General features: G+C 44.6%; 1 protein-coding gene across 1 annotated transcript; it reads right to left on the reverse strand.

Moving 5' to 3' along the window:
• Positions 1 to 1600: 1600 nt before the first annotated feature.
• Positions 1601 to 2581, reverse strand: LOC134526116 (feather keratin 4-like). The gene is made up of 2 exons (XM_063357619.1): positions 2525 to 2581; positions 1601 to 1983 (listed from the first exon to the last, which is right to left on the reverse strand). The coding sequence occupies exon 2, from the start codon at positions 1961 to 1963 to the stop codon at positions 1601 to 1603; it is 363 nt and encodes a 120-aa protein (XP_063213689.1). The 5' UTR covers positions 1964 to 1983; positions 2525 to 2581.
• Between the last annotated feature and the right edge of the window lie 16761 nt (positions 2582 to 19342).

The following is a 19342-nucleotide window of genomic DNA, read 5'->3' on the forward strand; positions in this document are numbered from 1 at the left end:
TGGGGAAGGGCTGGATGTTCAGTTGCAAAAAGAGATCTGTGCGCCGCAAGTATTGAGGTGTCCTCAATGCCCTCGAAGTTAAACAATGCTCAGTTTAATATGTTGTAGGAATTTATACATTGTTTTGTGGCCTTCCATGACACTCCAGTAGAAGAATAATGGAAATGTCATTTGTGTTAGTATAGTCTGCTTTAAAAGGAATATATCGTAAAGGGATCAAAATAGGACATATAACTGAAATTATCCAGCTATAATAAGGAAAGCAGAAATTCTTATACCAAATGCATGACTTGATATGACAACTTTTGTGATATAAAGGGTCCTGAAGTGCTTGTCTTTACTGCCTGTGTTATTGCAACTGTTAGTAACTCTGCTTCTCATGTCAATTAAAAGCCATATTACGTAGCACTGACCTGGTGTTCTTTCCACCTGTTATCCACTTACTTCTGTTTCAACAAAAAGACTTCTCTTCCTTCTGAGCTCCCTGGTTTCTCTTCCAGATGATGCAATAATTTTCAAGTAGTCAACAAAAGGCAGTTTTCTTCCACAAGTACTCAGTTCCTTTGGAAATAAGAGGTTTGACCCTTCCATTTTAGCAAAAAGAGAATGCTCATAATAACCAGAGGAAATCAAACTGCACACCATCTCCTCTGCACTGTTGGGGTCCAGCTCCATGCAGAAGCTGAACCAGGGCTTTCCCAGGATAGAAATCTATTCCTAATACTGGCATTTGTAATTAGCAGAAGACCTTAAGCAGCAAATGTGCTTTTAAAACGTAGTGAAGATATTTAGGGCAACTCCTTTCTCTTCACAAGCTAGTGGGAGGATGAAGATAACCTCTGATCCACAGTCCAGCGTGACTGTTTAATCCCACCACTTTCACCACTAATCGTTACAAAAGATTTTAGGGACGTCCACATCCTGCGAATAAGTGGACAATGCACATAAAGCCCAGGACATCTTGTCCTTTGCTGTTGATTAACACCTAGGGGACCCTGGGTCTCAAATGAGGCATCATTTTAGCATCATTGTCCAACAGTTTTAAGCTGAGGAGAAAAGGAAAGCAGAAGGCAAATGTTGTGATGCAATAGAAACTTTAATTGAAACAAGAGAGGGCTTCATAGCAGCAGAACATGACAATCCAGAGAGTACAGAATACATTTGCAGGGTTTGCTGGGGGTGGATGTGGTTGTCATCTTTGAGGGCTGCAGTTTGTAAGATGATCTTTTGTCTTCGTTGCATTTGCAGCGTATATATCTCAAAAGCCATGAAAAATCAGTCCATATATGAAGAAAGGCTAGAACATACAGAATCTAATTTGCACTGATGCTTAGAACACTTGAATTTAAACTAAAGCCTTTTCTATATTTCTTACATAAACAGCCCCTCAAACACAGAGTTGGGGTCTTGTTAATACCTAATCCAACAGGAAGGGAAATCAAGTGTTTCTGCTTGTTTCTCAGGGTGGCTGAGAGTGCCTAGCCCCTAAGGACCCCCCACTGCAGCCTGGTACACTGCCCCTCTGAAAGCCAAGTCTCACTGCTCACTCGTGGACTGAGATTTCGCTCAAGTCCCTGCTGTGTCCAGCTCCCCGCAGGTCTCAGCAGGGCCCACAGCTCCCACGGCTGTAAGTCGTGTACTTGCGGGAATAGCAGGGGTAGGAGTACCTGCCACCCAGGGAGGCACTGGACCCAAAGGAGTTCTGGCCTTCCAAGGCACCCCCATAGCCAAAGGAGCTGCCTATCTCCAGTGGGGCTGAGGAGCCCACGATGCTCTCCTGAGGGCAAGAGCTGAGGATGGGGCCTGGGAAGACGATGGCCACAGGTGGTGGGTAGACCACGGCACGGGAGTCTCCACAGGAGGTGACGCAGGGCTGGCTGCAGGCGTTGGCATATGGCTGTGGGCAGGTCACCTCACAGGGTGAGTAGCTGCCGTAGTTGCAGACTTGCTTGTAGGAACTCATCTTTCTGGCTGGAAGTAAGTCTGAAACACACAGGGTGGGGAGAGCAGGGGTCAGGATTGACAGTGCAGGTGCCTTTGCAAAGCAGAGCCCTCATTTATTCAAACCATACAATATTCAGAAAGTTACTCTTCCACAGCTAAGTATAAAGTGTGATTGCAATTCTTATGCAGAAATAATGAAGATTTGAGAACCTGATAGAATTCAGCAAAGCCTCATTAAGGATAGGTGAGGATTAACCTAGAAACATTTATTTAAAACTGTTCTTAAAACTCCTATCTTCATTTGCAAAGCAATCCCAAGCATAGCTAATATAATAAAGCATTCCTTCTGTGAAACATGCAAGCAGCTTTTGAAGCCCCATACTCTCCATATCCACACCATACCCTCCATACCCTCCAAAGCTGCCAAGCTGAAAGAAGTTAGAGAATCTTTTTTTTATGAAAGTAACATTCTTCCAACAACAAGCAAAGACATATTAAGTGCTGAGACATAAGTACATTAAAGGTCTTATCAAAGTAGCTTTTAAACTCATAGAATAGATTTAATTGAGGTCAGACTTACTCAGTTCACCACCAAGGAGAAGCCAAGAAGAATGGTCTGAAGAGCTCTGTGCTCCAAGCGCTTTTATAGGGTTCCTGAGAGCAGGTCGAGGGGCTGAGCCATGCTTCGGGCATGCAGCCCTTCCTCCTTACAAAACAAACTTTCCTGTATTTGTCACGTCAACGGGTGGAGGAATCTTTGCATATTGCTTGCTGTTAAGCAATTATTAGTTGAATGATACCACATCCATGCTGCAGTCTAAAGAAATCTTTCATCTCAAAATAGGGATGGTATTCACCCTTAGTTTCTTTCTACTCATTGCAGAAATTAACTTCCTTCTTCCACTTGTCCAAGTTTCAAAGCACATAACTCAGAGCAGTACAACAGAGGATTGCTGATTTGACAAAGCAAACTTATTTTTGGAAATAATATATTGATTTTGTCATGCTTGCTGTAAAGGTTTTCAAACCTTTTAGTAGCAAAGGGAGATAAAACTTGGAGACCTTTTTACAAAGATACCATTCTGCTTGCTTTTTACCTCAGTAGGTGAAAAAAAAAAATAACCTATATACCGCAGCCCTTGGGTGCTTCAGTTACAGTGATCATCCTGTTCAAAGCTACAGAGGAGCACCTCTGCGACATAATGGCCTTTCTGATGTTAACAGGGATTTTCTACAGCCTGTTTTGAAGGTGAGGTGGTGGAAGGAGGGGAAATGGGACTGACATGCTACAGAAGTCTCCTTATCCCACTTCATTCCTGGTGAATATTATTATATATTACCCTAGTTAAAAACAAGATGAAAAAGGGGGAAGGAAATTCTTGCTTAGAAATGCTAGGAAGGAATCAGTCTCCTGCACAAGCTACTCCAAAATGTACTACTTTTATCAGCTCCTTTTTTCCAAAATACCACGTTGGGCTTTTCATGACAGTGGACCCTGCTCTAGCTGAGTACAGGAGTTTGTAATAAATAAATTTACAACGGGGAATATTATACCCAGCTCCTCACCTGATGTAACAGACCACAGATCACGTTTAAATGGGATGATCTTAAAGGATTTACGTGTCAAAAATATTGCTTATAGCATTTAGTAATTGGAGGGTTGAATTAGGTTACACATGATGACTCCCTTTTGACAGCAAAAGTCATTTAACCGTGTCCCTCTCCTACGGTGAGCTGTAATCCACGCTCCTGGGGATTTATCAGGCATGATGGGAATGCTCTGATTTCTTTGCTTTTTATTATAAAAAGGCACATTTCCCTGGGTCTTGCTTCTCAACCTACATATGGTTACTTATGTAGGTTAAGAAACTACAACATGGAAAACAGAAAACAGCATCAAGTCTAGACCCAATGCAAAGTAAAGATGTCCCAGTTAAGGCACAGTGGTCTGGAGCAGATTTCCAATTTAACCTTTGCCAAAAAAGAGGTTTTTAGACTTTTAGACACCCTCCTTGTCCTGCGCGCATTGGGGTGAGGACAATCTGCCCTCTGCACTGGATGCTCTCTCCAGTGGGGAGAGTAATTCTTCCTTTCACCATACCTAAAACTACTTGGTTTTGTTTATTGGTTCCTGACAGTGGTGACTGTCTGAGCTCTCTATTTTCATGGTATCTGGGCGCCAACCTCGTTTACATAAGCTAAGAGATAATAGAATTATAATTACAAATAATAACACTAACAAGTACAAGACATGCCCAAGATCTCCTCCCAGAGGCTCACTTAATTGCCAAGAGATGTTTGGTAAATTATGTGGCCTCTGTCTTAATCATCTCTTCTAGATATCATCAGTAGAAATTTCCCACTTTGTCTGGGTGTCGCAGAGCAATATTTTACCTGCTGGCGGGAAAAATGCTTAATATAGCACAAAACTGCAAAAGGGACAGTTTAGTTTGGAGGCAGAAGAAATTAGATGAGAATTTGGCTGTGGTGCGCACCCAAAGTATGCAGTGATCCATGAGATCAGTTCAAATGAAATTAGTTTAATGGTCAAAACCCCGAACCCCCAGGATCTGTCAGACCTGGAAGGCAGCAGTGGGGAATCCTCACACTGGACTCCCTAAGTCTTGTGAATTAAATCCTTAAAGCGCCACACAGATAAAACTGAAGGTTGCCAAAGCAACATTAATGGTCATCTGAGTTAGGGCATACTCTCAAAGGGATGGTGGAAGAATGAGGGACCATGAAGGATGTCTATAATCTGGACATCTACATTTTTTTTTCTTTCTGTGTTTACAAGTTGGATACTACCCTATGGAAACAACTGTGAAAAGTGGCCATCTGCTAGTTTTTAAGACACACCCTGTATAATTCACACCCATGCTGCCAGGGTCACTTGAAGGTCTGAGGAACACGAGGGGCCAAGTGGCAACTCCAGCTGCCAGAGTGAGCACAGTGGGGTGGCAGAGCAGTGGGGTACGGGGAACAATAAATCTCTATTTCTGATTTCTAGCACATGCTGTGCAGGCTCAGCATCTTTAGGAGGGCAGATCTACACCAGGCAGAGGTCTCCTGAGCTGGGAGTGACCAGTCATCCTTCTTCAATGAAAATGACCAGATGGTGCCTGACCTGTGTTAATTACTTTTTTGCCAAACCAGGCACTTCTCAATCATTACCTTCTTTTCTTCATCCTCACTCAATAGTCATCTTCCTCCTCAGACTCCAGAAATGCACTCAGTCTGTGGAGATCTTTTTAATTCCTTCCCCGGAAATCACATTTGCTTTGTGATCACGCCTGTTTAGTTACTGCCCATTTAATACTCCCATCCTTATTTCTCAATCTTAGTTTTTTCTTTTTATGCCTCAAAAGAATGCAAAATCCTTGTTTTTTCACTGTTTTGTACACAACCACTCATCTGTACAACACCCAAATGAATTGGGTAATTTTTATTGTTGATTTCTTGATGGGATTATTAAAAGACTGAGGGTAAAGAACACGCTTGTTGATTCAGTGGGAGAGCTGGGAGGAGCACTCAGCACACCAAGTCCTCATTCTTTCATCTCCTGCACTGTGACACTGAGTCAAGGACCATTGTTTGGAGAACTGTAAGAAACAAAATAGGAGATTGTCCAGCTCCAAGGCACTGACAAGCTAAATACGCATCTCCAAGACATAATAGGAAGAAAAATTCCTGTCTACACAGAAGAACAGCTCATTTACAGGAAATTAAGGCTGTGCAAACCCTTGAACATAACTGACACAGACTTTCCGGCATGTCTCAGTACAGGAAAAAAAAAAATTGGACAGGGACATGGTGGCTAACACAGGTTGCTGAGATTTAATCATATAATTTCTGCACTTCTTTCAAAATGCGGTAATCAATGCATGCTGATGTATGAAATCTTTAGGATTAATAAAGAATATATTCCCTAAATCAAGGCTGATGATCACAAAGATGCTTCTGTTTTGGTTCTAAGCCCAGTTACATTAGTGGAGAGCTGTATATTAATTCGTATGTTTCATCTGTAAAAGTTAAGACCTGTCATTAAACAGGGCACAATGCAATACCCTGTTTTGCAGCACTCAGTTCTGGGTATTGCAAAAATATTTCCCCCAGTGGCAATTTGTAGCTAACAGTCCAATGCTAAAAATGGACATTGAATTTAAAAAGAAGGATTTACAATTACTGCTTCCAAAATTTAAGTTTTCTTTCTCTATAAATTAATTGCTAGAAAAAGCTAAAAACTTAAACTGAAATAGTGATAGAAGGTCCAAAGAGACTGCTGTGGCTTTGGACAAAGGTCTGAGATGTCTGTCTCCAGCTCTGACTTAGTATTTATAACACTATGAAAAACAAGCAAACACCAATATATGGCCAACTCATAAAGAGATGTTAGTTATAAGACAGCAACATAATTTGAAAAATTAATTTGCAGATTTATAGCAAAGTAAATCTTGATCTCCCTCTGTCTCCAATAAAGTCAACAGAGTTATAACAAAGATGGAAATTGACCCCTTGGTTTGACATGCAGGAAGTCTAAGGACTATGACATAGACATAAAAACAGCTGAAGTGGAGTTTCTTAGGAGAAATAATATGCATCACAACCACCTTGATTGAGTGACATATGCAAAAAAGTGTATTTGAGGGACAATGAGTACAAATGAGGACAACAATGGTTCACTTCCCCCAGGGCAAACTGAGGAACTGTATAAAAGCACCTTCAGCCCAGAGTCCTCCAACTGCTTCTCTTGGAGTCGCATTGCTCTTCCTCTCTTCAACCAAGTAAGTCGTGCTCTTTGGGGAGGTGGGGGGGGGTTGAGCTTGCATAGCAGTTCAATTTACAACACTCTGTATCTGAATTTCTCAGGAGTAAGAACTATTTCAAGATTTGAAATGGAATAATAGAAAATAGAGTAAAATGCATTTTATCTTTCTCACCCTTAGTTCTAACCAGATTTACCTGTGGCATTCGCCATCTGAATGCATACTTTCACTGTCACTGGTTTGAATAAATGAGGTCTCCCCTTCTCAAAGGCACCTGAATTATCACCCCTGACCCCTGCTCTTCCCACCCTGTGTGTTTCAGACTTACTTCCAGCCAGAAAGATGAGTTCCTACAAGCAAGTCTGCAACTACGGCAGCTACTCACCCTGTGAGGTGACCTGCCCACAGCCATATGCCAATGCCTGCAGCCAGCCCTGCGTCACCTCCTGTGGAGACTCCCGTGCCGTGGTCTACCCACCACCTGTGGTCATCACCTTCCCAGGCCCCACCCTCAGTACCTGCCCTCAGGAGAGCATTGTGGGCTCCTCAGCCCCACTGGAGATAGGCAGCTCCTTTGGCTATGGGGGTGCCTTGGAAGGCCAGAACTCCTTCGGGTCCGGGGCACCTGAGGGTGGCAGGTACTCCTACTCCTGCTATTCCCGCAGCTGCAAGATATACCGCCCCACTAAGCCCTGTGGGGTTTCCCTGGGTGGCCAGACCCAGAAGGAACAAGAACAAAGTCGCAACCTGTGAGTGAGGAGCATGGCTTTCCAAGGTGCAATGGGAGGCCTCAGGAGCTGTGCACGCTCGTCCAGCTCGAGAAACAAGCCCAGGCACTCTGTTTTCCATTTGTATCAGATCCTAGCTCACAATGTTCTGGCACAGTGCTCAACCCCTTTTTAGTTTGCTTTTCTGTAAATTTAACTTAATTCCTCTGTATTGGTCCCTGCAGTATTGCTGTGGTCTGAAAAAACCCATTTGTCAGTTCCAATAAAATCCTTTCAGCATCACAATATCGTGTTTTCTGCTTTTATTTGTAGGGTTTCTGTTGCCCACTGATGTTAAAATAATCCTCAATGACTAGTCTCTTGCACTAATGAAAGTGTTAAAAGGAAATCCCAGACCTTGATAGAGATCCTAAATGTTTCATAGCCGTGGATGTTATGCAAGTTCTATTTTTTTGCTGTGTCTTGGGATCCAAAAGCAAATCTGATACAGGCACATACGTGGTGAACATTACCCTGGCCTCCTGTTTCCTGCATTCTAGTGGTGTAAATTCTACTGTCCCTGTGAGCATGATGAGCCTCAAGACCTCAAAAGTAAGGCACCTGTGGAGCCCTTCCTTAGCCCTCCTGGCAACAATTACATCCAAGCCACCATTCCATTTCTCCCAGGAGGACCTGGAAAGGAAAGGTAATGAGGGTCAGGCACAGCTACTAAAAATACCAGGGCAAGGGGAGCCTGGAAGGCGTGGGCATACTTCAGGATTCAGTGTACAGCAAAAGGATCTCTACTCACTCCTTGCCGCAAGCTCAGAGAGGCATTTTCCCCTGAAAAGAGGAAAAAATGCATGCTGAGCCAGTAGGCCAGATGAGGATTACTGACTTCTTCCTCTCCCAAAGTGACAGTCAAAGTCCCTGTTGGTCTGACTTGTGCAGTCTTGAAAATGCCAAGTTTTCCACTTGCTGAAGGGCATCGAACTCCTGGAAGAGCCGGGCTTAACTAAACACATTGTTGCCATCTTATCAGCCAAGAAAGTCACAAGCTGTAGTGGGCCGATGCCTTGTTGTAGGGAGTCAGCGCCCAATATGGCCTTGGAAACCAAATACAGTGATGCCGAGCATAGTGCACTGCACAGATCGTGGATACAGTGGTAGAATTCCCGCACCTCTCTCAAACAGAAGTTGGTCAGACCTACTGATGGTTGGACTAGATGATCTGAAAGGTCCCTTCCAACCTAGGCAATTCTATGATTCTATAATTTTTCCTTCTACTTCCTATCCCACAGGTGATGTTTGTCTACCTCCTATGAGTCCTGGAGTACAGAGGTCCAAAGGCACCCAGGGCACTATCCCAGGACATACACATCATAGTGATGGATAGCAAAACAGGCGAGTGGGATGCACATCTGTCTGTCTTTTGGACACCAGCCACAGAGGGAGTCCCACTGCGAAGTGGTCTGCGCCCAGTCCCATGGGCGCCTCACCCCATACCGAGCCAGCTGCCAGGCGGGTGCAGGCGTGGCATCCCCCAGCTGGAGACAACGCAGTTAGGAATGAGACTACCTGGTTAGGAATGCAGCACATGCTTTAAAAGACAGCTTTTTCTCAACACTTCTGTGGTCCAGGTGGTTGTTACGGGGAAGGTGATTGAGACATCAGGGCACAGTGTTTGTCTTCCCATCAGTCTCTGATTCAGAGGAAGAGCTGGGAAGGAAAACACAGGTCTGCCTATTCCTGCCATCCGTACGGTTAGAATGTGTGTGGGTTTTACACTCAGGAACACGTCCTGCCCTCCCAGGCCAGAGGAAAGGTAGAAAACCCATCTCCATACAGAAGAAAAAACCAAAAAGTTAACATGGAAGGAAAAATAGCAGGACATATGATTTTACAGAAGGGTCACAAAGGGCAAGGAGAAGCTACTGATGCAGCCAAGCATTGCATGCATGAGGCATCAGAGGAGATGATCTGTCACCATTAAGTCCACAAGATCACTTAAGAGAGCAAGAAATTCTTTCAGGTGAAGCCAGAAGTAAGAAAAGAGCAAAGCAGACCACGCAAAATCTGTTCCCTGCCTTGTGCTCATTCTGTTTTTGTTTCATTCTTCGCTCTTTATTTTTCTACCCTGCATTTCCTCCAAATGTTTTGATGAAATCACCAAAAGAGATAATAAACACATTGGGATGAAGAAAAATAAACAGAGAAGGTGTGATATTTGTGCAGGGATATCTGTTTTCCTCCACCAGTCCACAAAACCCAGCAGAGGGCAGGGACCGGACCCACTTGGATTTACTCAGTGCAGCTGAGCCACCCTGGCGCTTTGAAGATGGCAATAATATTTCCTGTTGTGTAATCCTTAGCCATCTTTCCATGAAACCTCTGGAGAAATAATGCCTAGATGCACATTTTGATACAGTTTTCCTTGTTCATTCGGCAGTGTCAGCTAAAGATTTGCAAGTGGAGCTGTTGCAGGTCTACGGCATGGGTCAGACATCTCATCTCTGATGTCTCTGACGTTCTCTTTTCCCCCCCAGACAGACCCTAAATGGTTACCACCATACCTCCTGTTCCCACCTAACACCCCTGAATTGCCTTTCATTCTTCTGACCAGTGTATGGATTTTTTTTTTTTTTTAAAGTAAAAGCTTAAACAAAAATTCTGGTGATGTTACACTGTAAAACGGCCATCTGGAAATCCTTCCTTCCCTATATGGAGAAAAATCAGAGGTTGTGCAAGTTGTCAGCCAGCTGGTAAAGTCTGCTGAGGATCATCCCAACCTTCTGCCAAAGCTGAACATACGAAACTAAGGCGACCTACAGCAAAATGTTTTCACGTTCAGGAATGATGAAACTATTTCAAGATTATGTATAAAGATTAACCAATGTGAAAACAAGAGCAACAGGGTACCCTAAGCAATCTTATTCTGTCCTAGAAGTCCCTGCCTAATAATTTATAAACACATTTTCACAGACTGTTGCAAGTTGAAAAGGCAGAAAAGGCTTCCCTGGGGAGAGACTCATGGCAAACTCTTACAAGAATCACGGTTTTGGCAGAATATACAATCAATAATTAAAGACGCTCTTTTATCTGCATTTCAATACTTGTGAAACTATTGAATAAATTTAATCTTAGCCAATTTAGCAGGGATCATACAACAAGAGGAAGGAGTGTCCAGAAAAGATTTTACAATTGAGGACTATTTTCCACTTTCTTAAATTCCTTATGTGTATGAAACAACCTTGCTCATGAGGATCTGCTGCTGTATCAACTGACATTTGTTGCATATTCAGCCCATCTTGATGATGCAAAAAAATTTCTGACTTATCCTAATTACTCTGCTGTTCCCTACTTCATCATGTTGTTATGCAATGTTACATCTCATGGTTCATTTCCTTTCCGAACTTCAATGACCAGATCCTTCCTGGTATCAATCCACTCCCTTCGTTGGTTTTGTGTGGGAATGAATAAAGCTCCTTTTTTGTGATTGTTTGACTTTTACATCCTTCTCTATCCTAAGTAATGTTAGGCACCTGGCTTCATGGTCCACGATGCCACAATAATGCCCAACGGAATTTATTGCTGTAATTCATTACTTGCCGAGAGTCTGGGAGCTGAATCCTTTGTGCGCTGCCACCGCTCCTCCCACCCTCCCCCACCCCCGATAACTGCCCACTGTCAATCTGCCCTACTGCTGTGTTGATCAAGGAGTTGAGCCCTGATGACCGTCAGGTCACTGCTACTTCAAGTCTTGCCCTGGAGAATCCTATTAGAGGGCTGTGATAATAAATAAAAAAAAAAAAAGTTTGAGTTTCCCCTCTCTGTATGTGTCTCCTGTACTGTATGGGTCATAGGGAAAGTTGAGGGCTAAAGCATTTATTGGTTTCTCAGGATCACTGAGATTCTTTTTAAACTTATCTTGTAGAACGACCACTGATTTTCTCACTCAGTTTGAGACATCTTGAACAAATTCTGATTCCTTCCTGAAAAGTGCTCTGTGCCACTGGCTTCTGAAAACAAGGCTGCCTATGACCAAGAATACAGATACAAAAAATATTTTATATATAGTTCTGAAATACCAGTTCAAAATACAGTTCTGGGAAATACTGAGTCTTGAAGCAAAGGCATGCACTGGAGAGACAGCTAGATACAATGTTACAGAGTCGGAGTGTTTTAGGGAAACATCGCTGAAATCATTAGAGAGAGCATAATATAAGCTGAGACCAGCTAAATTCGGTGGGGTCAGATTCAGTTTGGAGCAGATGAGGGTCTGGCACCTACATTTGGAAATAAGTGTTCCAGAGTACACACAGAGTTAACTGTAAAGCAAAGATGGGGAGTGGGTGGGTGGTAGAAATGAAGGAGGGGAATAAACTGCAGTTCTTAGAGTCTGAGCAAAACCTCTCTTCAGGCCATAAATTGCTCTTTGCTCGGGCTGTTGGGGTAAGATCTGTACAAGAAATGCACACAGGTCTGCAGTGCAGTTTACAGGCAGCAGCATTTCTACTATACGTTAACTAAATGCTTGTTTTCTGCTTTACAGTGAACTGCACAGATTTGCTGGCTTGTGTGTGCCAGCACATCAGACCCTGACTGAGCAGCTGAATTGGGGGCTTGAAAAGGCAAAATAAGTAGACTTGCACCCTGGAGCTTCGAGGTTAGGCTTTACTGTCTGTCCCCCATCTCCAAGTGGATTTTAAAATAGAAAAGAAATAAAATATAATACAGTTGTTAATGAGATGGTTTTATCTTAACTGAACTACCTCTCATTGCTGCAGAAGGGTGAAGCCTGTGCGTTCTTTTGGAGTTCCAGTGAATCTGAAGGTGATCACCAAGTTCAGAGAGGGATGACGTAGTAAGGCGTAGAGGGAAGCTGGGAATTGCCTAATAACAGCAAACAGTGAGCAAAATGATTATACACTGTGAGGCATTACGTGTAATCGCTTCAGGTTTGAATGTAATCAAACATTGTGGGCAAAGGATGGCTCAGATCCTCCAGGCTATCTGGGCAGCAGTATAAAAGCACACGCTGCTCACATCTCTCTCAGCAGCTTCTCCTGACTTCTCCTCTGAGAATCGAGTAAGTTTTTAATTCTTTGTGTCTTTTTCATATGCTCTTTTAATGAAAGCTCTAGCTGAATCCTATGTAGGTGTCTGCCACAGCACTAGCAAGGCTGGTCTTTCTGTAAAAGCTTCACTGATCCTGCAGAGAGCTTGGGACCGCATTATTCAGCTTCTTGAGGGAATACTGGAGTCCTTGCTAAGTGCTTCAAGGATTCACAACTTTTACTTCCTAAAGCTGGTATAGAAATGAGCTGCAGCCTTATCTTGACTTTTGTAGAAGGTGAAGCTCAGTTTTGAAGCCCTGCGTAACAGGTGGTCCTGTAAATCCTGTCCTAGAAAAAGGGGTCTGGATGAGATGGCCATCGGCCTCAAAGTACAGAAATGTTTGTACTCCTTTACAAGAGAACAGAATTGAGCATTGCTTCTGATGTAGCCCGTTGGGATATATCCTGGCACATTGTGTCAAAAGTGTCAGTTGCTTGATGTACAGAGGAAGGTCAGGAAGAGCTGAGAGTCCGGCGAGGACAGAAGATAAATGTAGCTCAAGCAGTATGACTAAAAGGTGGAAGAGAGAGACAGGAACTACAAAGCCACACCATCTCTGTTCAGGAAGCTACTCAAGTGCGTAGCTTCCTCATCAAAGATGCTTGAGTGCCTGAAGATAAATCTCTGACCTACCATTGAATTGCTTTACACGTAATCTGTCTTTCTCTGTTTCAGATCCACTTCCACCACAGAACGATGTCCTCCTACAGACAGCTGTGCAGCTACCAGTGCTCCACACCCTGTGAGGTGGCCTGCCCACAACCCATCGCCAATGCCTGGAACGAGCCCTGTGTCACATCCTGCGGTGACTCCAGGGCAATAGTCTACCCACCCCCCGTTGTCATCACTTTTCCCGGGCCAATTCTCAGCTCCTGCCCTCAGGAAAGCGTAGTGGGATCCTCAGCACCAGCTGCCATTGGCAGCTCACTTGGCTATGGGGGATCTTATGGCTACAGAGGCTCTTTTGCTTATGGGGGATCACTGGAAAGCAAGTTCTCCTACCCTTATTGTTCTCAGAGGTTCAGTGGTTATCGCTCTAGAAGGTGTGAGCCCTGCCAAACCCAGCAGGAGTATACATGCACCAAGAGCAGTCAGGATACTGAATGCAAGATCCAAACTCAAGAGTAAGATGGGCTTTTAAGATGCCGCCATAAAAAGGCTGATTCTTGTTAACACTTCACATTGCATTTGTGCTTGTACCTGTTTATGTACTTCTTCTTTCTTAGCTATAAATGTGTTCTTCTGTTCTTCTCATGGTCCAAATTTTCAAATGCATTAATACTCCTTCTACATTCAACCTAATAACATTGTACGAGAAGCATAATGGAAAAGTTCGTATACTGTGATTTCTCCCACTTGCCACCACCTAATATCACTCAAGAGTTGTGTTAATGGATGAAAACTGGACTGCATCATCAAACTTACAGCTATGAAAGAAGAAAAGAAGACCTTGCTTGAAATGAACCTTCTTGAAAGAAGAAACCTCGTTTGTAAAAGCTTCAGATTCCTCGTTTTCTGGAGGATCATGTTTTGCTCTTTTAAACTTTCCTCTATCACCCATTAAAATAAATCACGCTGCATCATAATTTTAGCCTTCTGGTTTTGCTTTCTCTCTGTTTCTATGGAATAACAGAACTGAGAGAACCTCCTGTGCAGAGTGTAGGTACATCCATCCTAGTTAACCCCTGTGGCAAGAGGGGAGTGAAGACCTTAACCCATCCACTGTCTGCTCAGCAATGAGTGTTCCCATGTTGTGTGCCTGCTTTAGACCTCACACTGCACTAATTTGTACTGCTAGAAAATTGCAGAAACACTAGAAATTACAGGAAACAATACAAGGAACAGAAGGGAGACTTATTGTTTTCATGCCCAGCCACACGTACGCAGGAAATACAACAGGAGACAGTAGGACACTTACCAGAAAGTAGTAGTTAACCAAGCACACCTACTGCGGCAGACAGAAGAGGCAACATTCAGCTGTCTGCAGGGAGACATAGTTGGCTCTATCTTCATCGCACACTCAATCCTTCCCGTTTACTTGTACTTAAAATATTACACGACAGCCCAGATCTGGAATTCCAGGGAGGTGCTGTGCAGTACTCTGCTACATAGGGTTAGTGGAACAGCAAGCAACAGCTGAGGGACTGCTTGGCTAATTGCTCTATTCACCTTGAAGCAATTTTTTATTGCTTCCAGCTGAACACTGCTGGATCACTGCTCCCTATTTATTGAGAACTCTCTCTTTTTACTTTGTTGCAGTTTTTTTCTGGTCATCTAAGTTGCTCGTTGACATGTGGCTCTGCTGACCTTCTCTAGGCTCCAATTTCTGCTTCCCTGTTTCTTTGGATTCTGCCAGGAGGCTCCTTTGCTTTGCACAGCAATGAGAAGCGAAGCTAGCAAAAGACATTTGCTCTTGCGCATTTATGATCCCAGCTGAGGCAGTTTTATGATCTTAGAAAGCTGGATATGAAAGTACAAAGTAGGGAAGAGGATTCAAGTTTCCTGTATCTCAGACTGGGCATTCAGCACTAGCTAATTTTCTGTCTTTGAGTGTCTCTGGGAAGTTCCCTCTGCTGCTGTGCACTGTCTAATACTCTCTCTTTGCCTCTCCATGCTATATAGAATCATAGCATAATGTAATATAACCTTTTTATTTTTTTAATGGTGTATGGAATGACAATAATTCTGGTAAAAACTGATGGAAAGGAAGGGGAAGTAGGGATGAGCTATTAAAATACCTTTGGAGTGGCTATTTAGTATTTCACACTGGTCTTTCTTGAAAATATTATCAAAGGGTTGGGCAGTTCTCTCACAACTGGCTCCTTGTAAAGATTAAATCAGGCCACAGGGAAGCTCTGCATGGTGTAAGCAGTTTCCTGATGAAGGAATCTGTAGACATTATATAAACACTGTCTGTAAAAGCAGAACACTCCTCTACAGATCTCTGAGATAAGGGGATTGTTTGGTTCAATTGGTTTGCAGAGGCTGCATTACCCCAAAACAGAGAAGAATGCAAACAGATGAACGTTGTTTGGATGCAATCATAAGCGTTTATTGGGAGCAAAAAGCATACATTTTAAGCAAAGCAAAAATACAAGATGGACTTCAGTGTTTTAAAAATGGGCCAACATAACAGTGTGCATCAAAGTGATTTACTTTTAGCACATTGTTCTTTCTTGCTTCACATTTCAGCTGGACTGGACAAATCATAGTGCAAGGTGACATCTATGAATCTTTCTGTTAGACATATGGGTGTCAAAATAAAAAAACTACCAAAGAAAAAACGTTCTCCCAAACAATTAAAAACAGTCATGAACAAGTTTTCAATGATACAAGTGCTTTAGTGCTTTAACAGTGAGAAGCAGATTTTATGTAATCAGTAATTTGGTCTCTAAGAATGGAAAAGACACATTTTGAGAAAACCGACACTAAAAACAAATAGAGCATGAGAAGGGCAAGCAGAAGAGCAGTTCCCATGGGTGCTGAGCAGCACGCATAGGTTCCCACTGCTTCAGAGAGTCGTGCTCCTCATCTCAACTGCACATCCAGGTCTTGCCGTCAGATCCAACACTGTTTCTCCTGCTCTCCACATCTTCTGCCATGCTTAGCATGGCCCACAGCCCCCATAGCGCTGGCTCCAGAGCTGGCTGGAGGAGGAGGAGCAGGAGGACAAGGAGCCCCCATAGAGAAGGGAGCCCTGCAGGCCCCTGGGGCGGCCCGGCCCCAGTGGAGATGAGGTGCCCACGACGCTCTCCTGAGGGCAGGAGCTGAGGATGGGGCCTGGGAAGGTGATGACCACAGGTGGTGGGTAGACCACGGCACGGGAGTCCCCGCAGGAGGTGACGCAGGGCTCGTTCCAGGCGTTGGCGATGGGCTGTGGGCATGTCACCTCGCAGGGTGGGAAGCAGCGGGAGCTGAGCTGCTGGCTGAAGAAGGACATCCTGCGGGCAGGGAGGGGAACCTGCAATACACCGGGGAGCCTGAGTCAACCCACTGCTCACCAGCCACCACGCAGACCACCCTGCGTTGCCTTGCCAGCAGCAGGGAGGCCTCAGGACATGCCATGGGGAATTGCTCTGCTGAGGCTCAGGTGCTGCTTCTCTCTCTTTCTCTTCCCCCTTCCCCCTTCCCTGCCCTCCTTCCTCCCTCCCTCCCAGGCTCTCTACACCCTGAGTGCTGCCCAAGCCAGTGAGAAGCTGTGCCCAGGTCCACCAGTCGGTTCACCCTGAGCACAAGAGTAAAAGTGCCTGGACTGAGCCCCATCTTGGCTGAACCCCTGGGACTTGCTGTAGCAGCTCAGACAGATCTGCAGCTGACCTAAGTGCCAGTGAGAACGTCAAGGAAAAATGTCTTCATGCAAAGGTAGGTACTGACACCATCGCAGTTCAGACTGTGTGTGCAGGAGTTGGTTAAAAATAACCCAAACCTAAAGATAAAAAAGATGATGAAGGGATCAGACTTACTCAGATCAATGAAGCGGAGAAGTGAGGACCTGTGATCTGAGGACGTCTGAGCCAGAAGCCCTTATATACCATCTTCTTGGATTGCCTGGAGGGGTTGAGACATCCTTTATGTTTCAGGGTTATTTTGTTACAAAACACAACAAAGCACGTCACTCCCCAAACTTCTATGATTGTTTTATTCATCTTCAGACAATTATCAATTATCAGTCTCTTCCAACACCCTCTTGTTTCTTCCTTAAACTTTTTGAAGCAGTTTCACTTCCTGCAGCATTTTGCTGATTTTGCCAATGCGACAAAAATGTTGCAAAACTACCTGATTTACGTGATTGCTCCACAGAGCCAGTATTTTTCAAGCACTGCTCAGTATCACAAGTACTGCAACGCACTGTGGGCTCATTTTCTTCTCTAAATCCCTGCTGATACTAAGCTGAAGCACCATAGAGTTTGTAGTTGGAATAAAGATGGGAGATTTACTCCATCTGCCTTGTTCCTTGTCCCAGCTACGCACTGCAGGTCTGATACAGCACACTAAAGCATAGAGGTGGTTTTTTTGGTGAACTCTTACAAATCATCTGCATTTTCTTTCCCCTCTGAACATAAAAAGAAAGACATACATTCCCTCCTGCATCCCTCTCAAGCCTTCATACCACAGCCTTGATTTATGCAGGCTAGCGTGCCCTTCTGGCTGCGGCAATATTATGACTCTGTGTCTGATGTGAGGAAAATCCTCCACTAACTATTAAAATAGTGGGGTTTGGGGGGTTTTGTCTTACTTGGATGTGAATAGAATAGAGAAAGACAATCCTTTAAAGCCACACAGGGGAGTGGGATGTTCTATCCTGTGTTATGGGACACCCGAGATTGGGGTCTAATTTGTGGTCTAGCCCCATGTGCTTCCTTTTGTCCCCAAGGAGAGACCATACAAGGGCAAGAGCAGACGCCAGGGGCTGTGGCTGAAAGCAGATGGAGCTGAACACTAAAAATCTAACTCCTATGGAAGACGATTGCATTGGACCCTCACTTGGGTGTTTGCAGTGTCCTCAGTGATTTGGTACCCCAACACTGACCTGCACCAGGATAGGAAAGGGATTAAAAGTCTTGCATATTCCTTGGTATTCCCAGGGAAAATTTAATAATGGTCCCCCAAGAAGGTAGCAATATATCTGGAGTTAAAACATTGTAATGAATGTAGAGTATGAAAACAACTTCAGGAATAGAAGCTCCAGTGCCTGTAAGAAAATAAATCGACATATTGCAAAGCTGGGGAAGTCAGCTGAGTGATTTCGAAGAAGGAAGAACCTGGGAGACACTGAGAAAAACCTGGGCTGAGTAATACTTCCTAACAGTGAGGAAACTATTTGCATGAATAAGGAGCTGAGGAGTGATGTGTAATCTATTCGTTTGGGAGCTAATTAAGATGTTGTTCACAAGGTGTTGCAGACCAGTGGGCAGCTCAAGAAACGGTATAAAAAGGGCTCACAGCAGACCCAGCCTCAGACGGCTGCTCTTTGATTCTCCTCTTTGGTGTCCTGAGTAAGTTTGACCCCAGTTTAGCTTTCTGACTTAAAGCATTGCGCTTCAGTAGATTTAACTGAATCTTTCAGAAATACTCTGCTTGTCTTCCTTATGCCTCTATTTTTCCTTGAAAATGCACTCATTTTGCAGGCTTTGGTACCTATAGTGGGTTTTGCTGCAAACCCTAGTGATGGGTGATCTCCAGCTTGTTTGCCACAGGTCACTCTGGGGGTGGCCAGCACTCAGGGAGCAGGGAGCCTGGGATAGCACAGAGGAGCTGCCCGGGAGGAAGGAAGGAGGGCAGGGAAGGGGGAAGGGGGAAGAGAAAGAGAGAGAAGCAGCACCTGAGCCTCAGCAGAGCAATTCCCCATGGCATGTCCTGAGGCCTCCCTGCTGCTGGCAAGGCAGCGCAGGGTGGTCTGCGTGGTGGCTGGTGAGCAGTGGGTTGACTCAGGCTCCCCGGTGTATTGCAGGTTCCCCTCCCTGCCTGCAGGATGTCCTTCTTCAGCCAGCAGCTCAGCTCCCGCTGCTTCCCACCCTGCGAGGTGACATGCCCACAGCCCATCGCCAACGCCTGGAACGAGCCCTGCGTCACCTCCTGCGGGGACTCCCGTGCCGTGGTCTACCCACCACCTGTGGTCATCACCTTCCCAGGCCCCATCCTCAGCTCCTGCCCTCAGGAGAGCGTCGTGGGCACCTCATCTCCACTGGGGCCGGGCCGCCCCAGGGGCCTGCAGGGCTCCCTTCTCTATGGGGGCTCCTTGTCCTCCTGCTCCTCCTCCTCCAGCCAGCTCTGGAGCCAGCGCTATGGGGGCTGTGGGCCATGCTA

The sequence above is a fragment of the Chroicocephalus ridibundus genome, chromosome 21 (assembly GCF_963924245.1).
Source record: "Chroicocephalus ridibundus chromosome 21, bChrRid1.1, whole genome shotgun sequence".
NCBI classification, from domain to species: Eukaryota; Metazoa; Chordata; class Aves; order Charadriiformes; family Laridae; genus Chroicocephalus; species Chroicocephalus ridibundus.

Coding starts and splice junctions, on each gene's coding strand:
- LOC134526116 (XM_063357619.1), bottom strand. CDS start 1,963: ATGAGTTCCTACAAGCAAGTCTGCAACTACGGCAGCTACTCACCCTGT.